The 12,969-nt window shown below is 32.3% G+C and overlaps 1 protein-coding gene across 1 annotated transcript; it reads left to right on the forward strand.

The window, feature by feature from the left end:
* The first annotated feature begins 2,204 nt into the window (after positions 1 to 2,204).
* LOC123921331 (nicotinate phosphoribosyltransferase 2-like) lies at positions 2,205 to 11,418 on the forward strand. Its single transcript, XM_045973824.1, has 15 exons — positions 2,205 to 2,569; positions 2,768 to 2,915; positions 3,922 to 4,041; positions 4,137 to 4,271; positions 4,365 to 4,426; positions 4,997 to 5,072; positions 5,234 to 5,335; positions 7,126 to 7,233; positions 7,519 to 7,577; positions 8,444 to 8,618; positions 9,196 to 9,330; positions 9,582 to 9,680; positions 10,231 to 10,339; positions 10,831 to 10,943; positions 11,029 to 11,418. The coding sequence occupies exons 1-15, from the start codon at positions 2,415 to 2,417 to the stop codon at positions 11,104 to 11,106; spliced, it is 1,674 nt and encodes a 557-aa protein (XP_045829780.1). The 5' UTR covers positions 2,205 to 2,414; the 3' UTR covers positions 11,107 to 11,418.
* Positions 11,419 to 12,969: the final 1,551 nt, after the last annotated feature.

The raw sequence follows: 12,969 nt of genomic DNA on the forward strand, positions 1-12,969 counted from the left end.
AGTATTAGTAAATGGGAGTGGAGTACACAACATAATTTATTTTTATTTCATTTGTTACTTTTAATTCCTAATTATATTTTATTTTTACTTATATCGGTTCAACTTCAATATTGTTTATCTGGTTCAACTTCATTTTCTTATTACATGTTTTACACCCACGAAAGAATCGAAAAACTTCAAGTAGCAGAAGAAATAAAAATAATCAAAGCTTGTTTCCGGCGGCTACAGAGAGGACAAACACTATTTTTTATTTTTTTAATTCTAGAACAATTGCATTTTTTATTTTTTTTTATAATTCTAAACAACGTGACACTTCAAACAAATTACAAAAACCACTATATATTAACACTCACCCTCACACTTAACATGAGTCTGAGTCAAATGCTACCATTGCGGTTCTTAACCCGTCTCTGATAAGTATGCCTAAATTTTTGTGACCATATAAAGTATTTTTTCTTAAAAAGTTAACTATATGTTTATATCCCCGTGAGATTAGCTTATTTTGTAGAGATATCGCATTTTATATGCAGTGTCCAGGGTTTAAACATGACAATGGGGCGGGACGAGTTTTGCCTTAAATAAGGGTATCCCAAACCCGTCCCAAATCTCAATGGGAATAAAAAAATAGAACCCGAAACCCACACGTATACCCAATGGGGTTCGAGTATCCTCATTCCAACTCACTTCCATATAACATTAGGTTGAATTTTGATATGTTTTTATTAAATAAGGAAAAAATAAATATGATTTTTCTTAAACAAAAAATATAAATAGAAAAAATAACTTGTTTAATACCCAACTTTAAAATAAAAATAAACATATAAAATTTAAGACTTTGTTTAAGGGTTTATAATTTAAGGAAGACCCAGTCAACTCAGGTTTTCCCCGTCAAAATCGGGGCGAGGGCAGGCGGGTACCTGCGGGCATGAGTTATATTGTCATGCCTACCAAAGTTCGAACCCGGACACTCCACTTATCCACCTTAAGGCTATTGGTCCGTTTGGTCGGAAAGAAAGAAAGTTGAAAGGTAGAAAAACACTGAAACTAAATCTTAGTACAAATTCATTCATCGATTTTCGTATTTTCCTTTTTTTCCAATTTCTTTTCTTCCAACCAATGGATTCTTATGTGATAAAAAAACTATATGTTTATTTATTTACTTGTACTATCTTCAGCCATAAGAAAAAGTTACTTCTTTTTAGATACATCAGTTGTTCAATAAATCTAAAAAGTAATTTTTACTGATAAATATAGCCAGAAGGAGTATTTATTTATTTTGTTCAAATAGCTTATCAACTGAAATTTCACTTTTTAAAGTGAACAAATGAAAGTACCAAACTTCAATCTTCGATCTTGCATATTATATTTAATGTTCAACCAACTTAGATATGTTGACGGCTAATGAAGTTAACTCTATCTTTATATCAGTGATGACAAAAATACTAAGTAGTAGATCTAATTATAATTAAAATTTTCTTCCGTAAACGAATTATCAAACATCATATAAAATTCACCTTTCTCATTCTCTTAGGGAAGGTAATGTTAGTGCTAATTTTTTGGCGAAGTTAGGATCGACTAATGGCGACAAATTGACCTTTGGGAAATCCTCACCTACGAAGATGAAGGGTCTATTTGGTGAAAATAAGCTATAAGCTAGCTGATAAGCTATCAGCTAGCTGATAGCTGAAAAGCTAGCTTATAGCTGATAGCTGAAAAGCTAGCTTATTAAAATCAAAGTGTTTGGTAAAATTAGCTTTTAAAGTGGTTATTAAATATAAAATTACATAATTGATAGTGGGTAGTTTATTTTTTAGAGTGAGTAGTTATTAAATTAAAGGGTAAAAATGGAATAAAGTGTAAAAAGCTATAAACTATAAGCTCAAATGCTACTTGAAATAGCATCTGAAAAAAAGCTATAAGCTAGTACAAAAAGCTTGTTACCAAACACCTCTAATTTTTTGAAACAAGCTTATAAGCTCATATAATAAATTATAAGCTAGCTTATTTGTGTTACCAAACAGAGCCGAAGAGCATCCTTCGGTCTGATTTTTATTATTTTTTTGTTTCTGTTTCTTTCTACCTCTTTTTCTATTGTAACAAAAAAAATCATATAAAATTTATAAAATCGTAAAAAATCATATAAAATTTACATAGCAGTCTAGCAATATTGAAATTACCACTTTGAATTAGACCTAATCTATTGATCTGATTATGATTTTTAGTACTACCAACCAAAAGTATAGTCAGAGTCCATGAACTCAATGTTGAAAGAATAAACAGGTCATCATAGTCTTGGTCCTCGTCTTATTACAAATGCGTCACGCTCACGCTTGTGGCTAAGTATAAAGCGCCAATAACACAAAACTTTGAAACCATCATCAACAAGAAAAATCAAAGACGAACACTCGAAAACAATGGCGGCCAAGAATAACGAACCTAGCGAGAGAATTTCCAATGGAGGCATACATGGACCTACCAATCCTATGGTCACACCTCTTCTCAATGATCTCTATCAATTCACCATGGCTTATGCTTATTGGAAAGCTGGCAAACATCAAGAACGTGCTGTGTTAGTATTCGTTTTTGAATTTTTGTGTTTCTCTTTGTTGATTCATGTTTAGTTTCAGTGGAATTGGATGCTGTTTCAACTTTTTGTGCTTTTGATTTTTGTTGAATTGAGTAATTTTGGTGTGTTTTGATTCATTTAGGGCTATGGTGTTTGTTTTTGAGAAAATTGTGTTGTTGTGAATTTGTAATTTGCTTTCAGGTTTGATTTGTATTTTCGGAAGAATCCATTTGGTGGAGAATATACTGTGTTTTCTGGTTTGGAAGAATGTGTAAGGTTCATAGCGAATTTCAAGCTCACTGAGGATGAGATTGATTTTGTTAGGCAAAGTTTGACTACTTCTTGTGAGGTAAACGAAATTTTGCTATTGCATCCTTGTTTAATTAATGTGATGGGTATGTTTATTGAAACTTGGAGTAAAGATTGGAGTTTCCTAGTATCATGAATATAAGTGTAACATTGACAAATTTTCAATGATAGGAAATGATGTGATTATAAAGAAAACTGAAATTAAATGATTGCAATTGAGTTGGGGATAGAAACTAGTGATATTTGTATCCAAAAAAGAGAAGAAACAAGCGATGCATGGATAGGTTTTATTAAACCGCGGTGCTACAACGCTATAGCGTAGTGGAATTTAAATAACTACAAAATGTGGCTATAGCAGTATTGCGTAGCGGAATTTGAACAAAATGTTATTTTCCGCGATCCACGATTGACATTACTTACATGGATAAGTTTTATAGAGTAGCGGAATTTAATTAACTACAAAATGTTGTCAAATAGTGGCTATAGAAGTACAGTATTGTGTAGCGGAATTTGAACAAAATGTTATCTTCCGCGATCTGCGATTGACATTACTTACATAGATTGCAAATGTTTAGAGTTGGGAAACCTTGCTAAGATATGTGTCCTTATTAAAGTACAGTTTATTTTGTAGTTTTGGAGACAAATATATGCTTGTTAAGTTGTTAACAAACTCAGATGTAGAAGCTGTTTTGTATTTATTATACTTCTTAAGGACACAACAACATTGCTTTCTCCTTTTTTGCGCTTACGCTATATAATTAATATATCAACTGTTGGCATGTTCAACTAGCTGTCCCTGAAACTAAATTTAGAAAATCTAAATGATGGATTTAAAGAGTCAAGGAACTTTGTTCAATGGGAATTTGTCTTTATACAATTCTGTTGCTATTTTCCTTTTAAAAAGTTTTGTACCAAGTGTAAACATGCAATAATATGGTTGGATCGGGTTTGCTGTGATTATGTGGAAAGTATAATGCTGCTGACATTATTTGTAGATTCTATCTTCAAATTATTTTGACTTATCATTGATGATCAATTAAATCTAGGAAGCGTTCTTTGACTATCTAAGAGGACTGGACTGCTCCGATGTTGAGGTGTATGCTATTCCCGAGGGATCAGTTGTTTTTCCTAAGATACCCTTGCTTAGAGTTGAAGGTCCAGTTGCTGTGAGTTCTTGCCACCATTAATACCCTCTTTTGATGTTGATTCGTTTCAAAGATTACTTATTTCTTACATTAAAGTGATTGTCATATTTGTTCAGGTCGTTCAATTATTGGAAACTCCTTTTGTGAATCTAATCAATTTTGCATCATTAGTTTCTACTAATGCTGCAAGGCATCGCAAAGTTGCTGGAAAATCCAAAACTTTACTCGAGTTTGGACTACGACGGGCTCAGGTTACACAGTCTTTTAAAATACTTTATTACGAGTAAAATTAGGTACTGGCCTCCTTTAATATTCATCAAAAGAAACTCTCGTGTTGAACATAGGGGCCTGATGGTGGAGTAGGAGCGTCTAAGTACTGTTATATTGGTGGATTTGACGCAACAAGGTATTATCAATCAAACAATCTTATTTACTGTTGATTTAGATGACATATTTGGGATGTAATTAATTATACTTGTCATGACTTTTGTGTAATTCCTGTAGGCTTGTATACATTGTTACTGCATCTGGAGAAACAAAATGGGTCATATAAAAAGTTTGTAGTCCAGTCACTAGTGCTAAGTCAGTTGAAATGGCATAACTTACCTAATCCCATTTTCTGTCGCATAAATAATATTGCCAGTTTGCAAAAAATGAATCAAAATTGATTTTTGAGAAAGAAATGAGAAGTAGAAGGGTAATTGAATGCTGGGAAAGGATTAAACTTACACATTAATTATCAAATTATAATGGCATTATTCTTTACCAGCATTTATTTGTAATAGTTATCATAATGAAATTTTTTCGTTTGGATTGCAATATAGCATAAAACTTGAACTAGCCATTTGACTGTGGTTTATGAAATTTGGAGGGAGGTATTGATTGCATTGTATTGTGGTTGATGAATTTTAAATTCCATGTTGCTTTTGTATAGCTTGAATCTTTCATAACTTGCCTTTTCCATGTGTGCCAATAGCAATGTTGCAGCGGGGAAGTTATTCGGGATACCGCTTCGGGGTACACATTCCCATGCCTTCGTTAGCTCATATATGGTATGTAACCAATTCACTGAATTTCGTTACATGTTTGGTCAATGTTTATGAAGAGAATTTTGTTTAATATCATTGTACTTTTTATGACTTGAGGAACTTGCTGTTATATTTCCTTTGTTACTTATTTGTATCCTTTACTTTGTATGTCTTATGATTTGCAGAGCCTTGATGAGATAACAGACAAGTCACTTCGAAGAAAAGATGGTTCAAGTACATGTGAAGATTTTGTTAGTGTGGTTCAAACATGGCTGAGCAAAATTCAGGTGCTAAGATATAATAAACTGCATCCTTAGGCTATGTTTGAATTGATGGAAAAGGAAGGAATGGATTTATAAAGCTTCCCTTATTTGGGTTGTTTGAAATAGGATGAATGAAGTGGAATATAATGGAACATCTTCCATCTTATTCACCCAATACTCTGCTCTTTCTTCACTTCCTATTCGAGCAGAATATGATGGAACAAAATTTATCTATTCCACCACTTAAAAATTCAAACAATCAAATGGTAATTTTGTTCCGTTATGGTCCATCCAATTCCATTAACCATTATATATTCAAACATAGCCTTATTGTTGTTTTTTGTTACGGCTCTTAACTACCTTCTGTTTTTGTCTTTTGTTGTTTTTGTGTCTGTTGTCATCCTTATGCAAGAACCCATTGGTGTAGGTTAGGATAATTATTTTATTATGTTATTTATGATAGTGTTATATTTTCTTACTTTTAGGAATCTTAACATGTTATTTTTATCTTGTATACTCTTATAGATATCATATCAGGACACAGTTATCTTTTCTTTTTTCTTTTTACATAGGAAAGTATATTTAATTTAAGAACATTTGAACTTTTTTAGAATTGTCTTCTAATTAAGGTTTATCCAGAATTTATATATCTTTGTGGGTATAAATACCCTTTAGGTTCATTTTGTGATAGACTTTTAATGATTAATTTCCAATACAATTTTTCTGTTTCGAGAGTATGAGTTAAATATGTTTTTAGACCTTATACAATAAGTAAACTTTGGTTTTAGTTATTCTATAAAACAATTATTTGGGCTCCATCCTTCAAAACTATGAAATTATTGTTTTCAATCCCCGTATATTATTGAATTTTGGTTTTGTTCCCTAACAAAAAATTTCCTTGGTTTTCATCTTTGTAAAATCTGAAATCCCTATTTTTGGTTCCTAACATACATTTTATGGCGTCCATAAGACCTAACTCATCTGACAATGCCTATATTGTTAGGCTGGACACCTTCACCCGGGTTCGAATTCGAACCCAGGACCTCGTAGTTGTGTGTGTGGTTTCAGTGGCGCTTGCCATATCGTCTACAAACCAAACATACATTTTATGGCAGATAAATCAATTTAATGTTAGGACTTAAGAGGAAATTTGTAGGGGAGTCACTCACTAACATCACACCACACAGTGTGATAGTGGAATTCTTAATAATAGCAAGCATAACAGCGTGTTAGACATTTTAATAGAAAGCATCACAAGAATCTAGAGCCTTATCCTATAAAGTTAAGCTTTTTAGGGTAATTGTTTTGGAAAATAAAATATATATGATTTTATTCGATTTGAATTGCTAAGTGTTTTTTATTTTTGTTCCTTTTATAAACATTTACACAAGAATGAATAATTGTTTTTATTTTCCATTTAAAGATGAAATGTAAGTCTTAGAATAGGGAGTTGGGTCTAACTCAACCCTACAAAACCGGCTTGTAAAGTGAGGATTGCCTCTTACTTCTTAACAGTAACCATATGCCTAAGAGAAGAAGGAACAAAAAGACAATAGTATAGTACTATTAGATTGAGTTAACATAAATTAAATAAAGCCACACTTAATAATATGATACAGAAAGGTATTTTAGTTCATTATATTATCTCCTGTGTTAATTCTTTATTATCTCCTGAAAAAATTTAAATACTCATTTTATGCCAATGTTGTGAATGGTAACCACCATCATATCATGTTTATCTTTTGCACACTCCACTTGCAAATTCAAAGATGCATTTACCAGTGGATATTCTAATGCGTTTTCCCATTTTGCAGTTGTTAAATGGTGTTTTTGGTGAGACCAATCAAAGTGAGTTGGCTGCATTCACATCCTATGCATTGGCATTTCCTGATAACTTTCTTGCCCTTGTAGACACATATGATGTAAATACTTGCTTACCAATTTTCTATTTCTTAAACAGTCATTCTTTCAGTCTTGTATATTGTAACATTCAATTCTTTCTGAATTCTGCGTGCCTGTCAATTGTTCTATCTTACATCCTGAAGTTGAAAATGTTAATTTTGCAATCACAAAAACTGTTATTTCCAGTTTGGGGTATAATTTGTTAGATAACGAATGCTGAAGTTTCTACCTTTCATTTTGGTTTATTCCTTCCCCCACTGTTGTTTGGCTATTTCATCAGATACGACATTTGTATTTGTTGACAGGTTATGAGAAGTGGAATCCCCAATTTCTGTGCAGTTGCATTAGCTCTTGGTGATTTAGGGTATGTCAGTTATTAATATCAGTTGATTAGAGGTTTTACATCACCTTGGAATTTTTATGTTGTTCATTATCCAGTTGATTTTTAGTTTACAAGGATACAAGGTGTTGCGTTTTTTTCTTCTTACCACATGTATGAAAAGTGGTAAGCTATCGTCATTTTGACAGATATGCTGTACAAAGAATATGGCAATAAGAACTTCACAACTGCTAGTAGTCTGGACTCTGGATGCTATAGCAACCCTCGTAATGTTGTTGATTAGGATCTACATGATGTTGTATTTGAACTCATTAGGTGCTAGCTGTTTGGTATTTGTAAGGATCTACTTGATGTTGGCAACTGCTTCCTCAACTATCAGCTATGATTCTACATGCAAAATAAGGTTGCCTATTACGGCCCAACTCTTTCTCGGACCTTGTCATAGCAGCAGCTTTATGGCATCAACTTGCCCCATTTTTACTATACTTTTACATTTCATTAATTTTCTGTGTAGTCTGCCAGTATTTGTTGTGTGCGTTTTTTATTTTGGGAAGTATTTATCCATGTTAAATTAAATGTTTACTTTGATGTTTGTTATCTGTGAAGCATGGACACTCTTTGATGTTTCTCAAATTATTATTGGTGTCGATGTGTCAGTGTCGTGTCCGGTGTCCGTGTTTGTGTCCGTGCTTCATACTTATTTTCGATTTAAAGATTGCCAGCAGGCTGTTGTTAATTTACTAGTGTGTCTTATAGCTGATAATTTACAATGACATTTTGCTTTGACTAGTCTTACAGTACCCTTTTGCTCATCCTGCAAAGTAAGCATCATCCATTCATCCTTTTCAAAGAATCGTGTCATTTATATTCTTCGATGATGTCTTGCGCAGATACAAAGCAGTTGGCATTAGATTGGATTCTGGTGACCTTGCATATTTGTCTTGTCAGGCCAGGAAGTTCTTTTGCTCCATTGAGAACGAATTTGAGGTGCCTGGATTTGGGAAGTTGAAAATCACTGCTAGTAATGACCTTAATGAGGAAACATTAGATGCTTTAAACAAACAGGTAATAATCATTGCGAATTGAAACTTTTACATTTGTCTAGTGATTTGCATTATTTCGGCATAACAATTGAGAAATCTCTATGATGATACTTTGCTTTTATGTATGACGCACATTGTGTGATTTCAGCATGACATAAAAATTCTTATGCACGTGTTTTTGTGAGTTCACACTTGGTATAAATTTTAATGATTGACTTCTCACATATTCATTTGCATTTATATATTTTATACTTATATAATTAATTTTATTGGGAGTCAGTTGCATAATTTCCAATAATATTTTGTATGTAAGTTACTAAATGAATATATACATTAAATCAGGTTAGTTTAAAAATGATCCCATGTTAGTGATTTCTGCTGAAAAATATCCCACCACATCATTATTATATCATGACAAAATAAAATGCTACAATGTCTTAGATTTTTCTGTTCTTATGGGTGTTTGTGTGCTGAATTTAAGGTCGAGATAAAACACTGTCGTTCTATTTATATTAATATTGACAAAAAAGTAAAATTAGAAGGCCTATAATTTCTTGCCATTCCCTTTTGATTGAATTTAATTTATTTTTTTCCTACAGGGTCATGAAGTTGATGCCTTTGGAATTGGTACATACCTGGTGACTTGTTATGCTCAAGCTGCCTTAGGTGTTGTTTTCAAGCTGGTTGAGATCAATAATCAACCTCGTATCAAACTTTCTGAAGATGTGTCAAAGGTTTGAAAATTCTAAATTGAACATGATATTATAATGGGTCTTGCTAATTTGTGCCCTAAGGACATATGATAAGGAATCTAAAAGTAGAAATTTTGTATTGAAAGAATCAATTTTAAAATTTTTAAGAAATTAAATGCACAACTTTTAAGACTATTTCTATATTAAGTTCTTTAACATGTGTCATAAGAGCATATGTTAGCATTTGTCTATAATCTATTTGTTATTTAACTATTATCTCTTTCTGTATGTAGGTCTCTATTCCATGTAAGAAACGATCCTATAGGTTGTACGGGAAAGAAGGTTATCCCCTGGTAGACATAATGACTGGAGAAAATGAACCCTCTCCAAAGGTATTATTTTGATTTGTAGTTTGTATGACGCTATCTTTTTCTATTTCTTTTCAATGTTTATACTCTGCACAGCCTCCTACCGATGGGGTTGTGGGAGTTGGCAAGTGTTGGTGCATGTTTTCACCAGCATGCCAGGTTGGGAGGAATTCAGGAAAAATAGTAACGCCATGGTTAAAGCATGTAGTCATTTATTTGCTTCAACTTATTCACTGAAGCAATTATTGTCAGGCACAGTGATATGAGGTAGTTTCTTTCAGACTGGCTTGGTGAAGGAAAACCAATGTGCACCAAATAATGTAGAGGCAGCTTGACAAAACTCCAATATTGCCGTTTTGAAAAATTATACCATATTCTATTGTTATTCCTTATTCTGTTTCATAATATAAATCCAATAATGAATAGACAACCTTGCATCATTTTCTTATCTTATTGCACATACTATGTCAAGTTTCCAACCTATTTGCCAGCATATCTTGCCATTCATAGAGTTGAACAGTAGTTTGCAAGTGTAGATATAAGATTTACTTTAACCTATTTTATTCATATACAGGTCGGAGAAAGAATCCTGTGTCGTCATCCCTTTCAAGAATCGAAGAGAGCATATGTGGTGCCACAGCATGTTGAGGAGCTTCTAAGGTGCTACTGGCCTGGGAAATCAGGTGAGAACTAACTATAAAAATAATGGCAATCATATAGACAAATAGTAGCTTATTGATAGCAGTAAAAACTACCTTTGCTTGGGGTAGAGGAAAGTGCTGCTTCATTTTTAAGAACATCCCATGATTCTTTATTAACCTACTATTATTTTTTTGTTGTAGCTTTTGAACCCTCTCACCCCTTTAAGAACATCCCATGATTCTTTATTAACCTACTATTATTTTTTTGTTGTAGCTTTTGAACCCTCTCACCCCTATAAAGAATAAAAATGTAATCTCATATGTAAATACTAGTTGCTAAATTTATCACTTCATAAATTCCTACACGAAATGGTTAAATGCTATCACTCGTCGGATGATCAAAGTTGCACTTTGGAACACTACAGTATATAAAATGGCATACCAGGATTTATTAGTGATTCAATTATTAAGTGGATCGGGATTTGACTGTTAGTTTTTACATTTTGTTTGTAACTCGCTTATTCTTTTTTAAGGTAAAAAGAGGGAAACTTTACCACCTCTAAAGGAAATTAGAGAGCGATGCATCAATCAACTTGAGCAAATGCGACCGGACCACATGAGGAAACTTAACCCAACTCCATACAAGGTTAGGAAGTTATTATTATACCTTGCTTCAAATTATGCAATCGTTTTCATGTTGAATGATGCTGAATATTTTTCTGAATAAGCAGGTTAGTGTAAGTGCAAAATTATATGACTTCATTCATTTCTTGTGGCTCAATGAGGCACCAGTTGGGGAACTTCAGTAATAACAAGACAAATGAAATTTAATACCTTGAGAACCCATTGGACAGGGCAAAAAGGATTCAGATAGAAATTTCTTTCATACATTATAGATGTATTTAATGTGTTTTGATTGTTGTATATTTAAGTTGGAGGAACCAATATCTTTCAAGGCCTATGGTGCAAATAATCCATCTTTTCCATTGATCACATTGCTGTGCAATAAGTATTTGATTATATAATAAACTTTACATTAAACTGACTGTGTCAATGTTACACAGTTTTCTTCAAGTTATTGATGAAAGCATTTTTGTACTAAATTTAAGTATTTCTTGTAACTTTTGAATTATGTATACTATGCAAATGCTCATGGATGGTTCATCTTTGGAATGTTTGGGTTCACCATGTTTAATGTTATACAAATTTTTTTTTGATAAAATAATATGATACAAATATGATTTTTGATGGTTTCGCTAATATCAATATGGGTTTAAAGTTCGTTGGTGGTTTTTGAGCAACCTCCTCTTCACTTTGTTAAGATCCTTTCCATTTTTTATTTTTTTTATTTTTTTTCATTACCAAATTTTTTAAATGTTTTGAGATGTATAAAAGATATTTGAACCCACTTAATATTATATTTTTATATTTATATTCCCAAAACTATATAATAATGGAGGAAATGGAAAGAATATGAAACTCTTCGCATCAGGCAGTTGTGACTTGTGAATTATACTTTCTGTTTGAGCTATCTCGAATCTCTTTTATGAACTCCAGCTGCTTATTCTTTTTTGACAATAAAGTCCCTTACATTGTGAAAAATGTGATATTTTTTTTACTGAAAAATAATCATGTAAATCGTTGTATTTAACATTATGGGTGTGTTTGATTTGTTAAAGGGTAAGTACTGGACAGAACAGTACAAGACAGAACAGCACAACACATGACATAACAACACAGAACAAACTTTTGGGATATTAAACATTTTTTTTGTCTTATACGATATTTTGTTAATAAAATGGTATTTTGGCATTTTAGACAACTTGTAATGCGGACAAAAAGTTGTGCTGTGGTTTAGTGAGGTACAAAAAATTCTGCTTTTGTCCTGTCCATTGCTTTCCAGTTTGTCCAGTTCCTGAAACAGTTTTACAATCAAACACAGTACAACTACAGTTGTCCTGTCCAGTCCCTTATTTTTAGCGAATCAAACGGACCCTATAGGTATGTATGTTATTTAGACCATAAAAGTCGAATGACACATACTATATCAGATACCATATAAAATACAATTTGGAGTATTGGAACCAAGGAGATAGGAAAAATTATGTCAAAAATCTTATACACACACAAAGTCAATTATGACTATATCAGATAGATATACACCCTCGTGATAATATATAAGCAAAAATCATCTTTTTAGGTTCATTGCATATTCAATGTATCTGGTCTATATTATAGGTCAGATACATTAATTATGTAATGAACCTAGAAATGTGATTTTTGCTTATATATTATCACGGAGGGAGTAAAATACAATTTGGATGTGTGTAGTATTGGAACTAAGGAGATAGAAAAAATTATGTCAAAAATCTTACAGGCACACAAAGTCAATTATGGAATATCTGACCACTTGTTTAAGAGCATCAAACCCTCTTATCACTTAGATTAATTTTAAATGTTTATTCTTGTAGTAAAAAAATTAAGATTTGAATTTTACGGTTCTGGATTTGAACTTTATTAGTGTCTTTAAAAAAAGATAAATAAGTCATTTTTATCTTGAATTGAGACATGTTTCTCACCCAAAGTTTTTTCTACAAAGAAAATATACCCATTAAAATATAAGTAGCAAAATCCGTGCGTATGACAAAGTCCATGTTCCTTACCTTTGGTAT

The sequence above is a fragment of the Trifolium pratense genome, linkage group LG4, assembly GCF_020283565.1.
Source record: "Trifolium pratense cultivar HEN17-A07 linkage group LG4, ARS_RC_1.1, whole genome shotgun sequence".
NCBI lineage: Eukaryota > Viridiplantae > Streptophyta > Magnoliopsida > Fabales > Fabaceae > Trifolium > Trifolium pratense.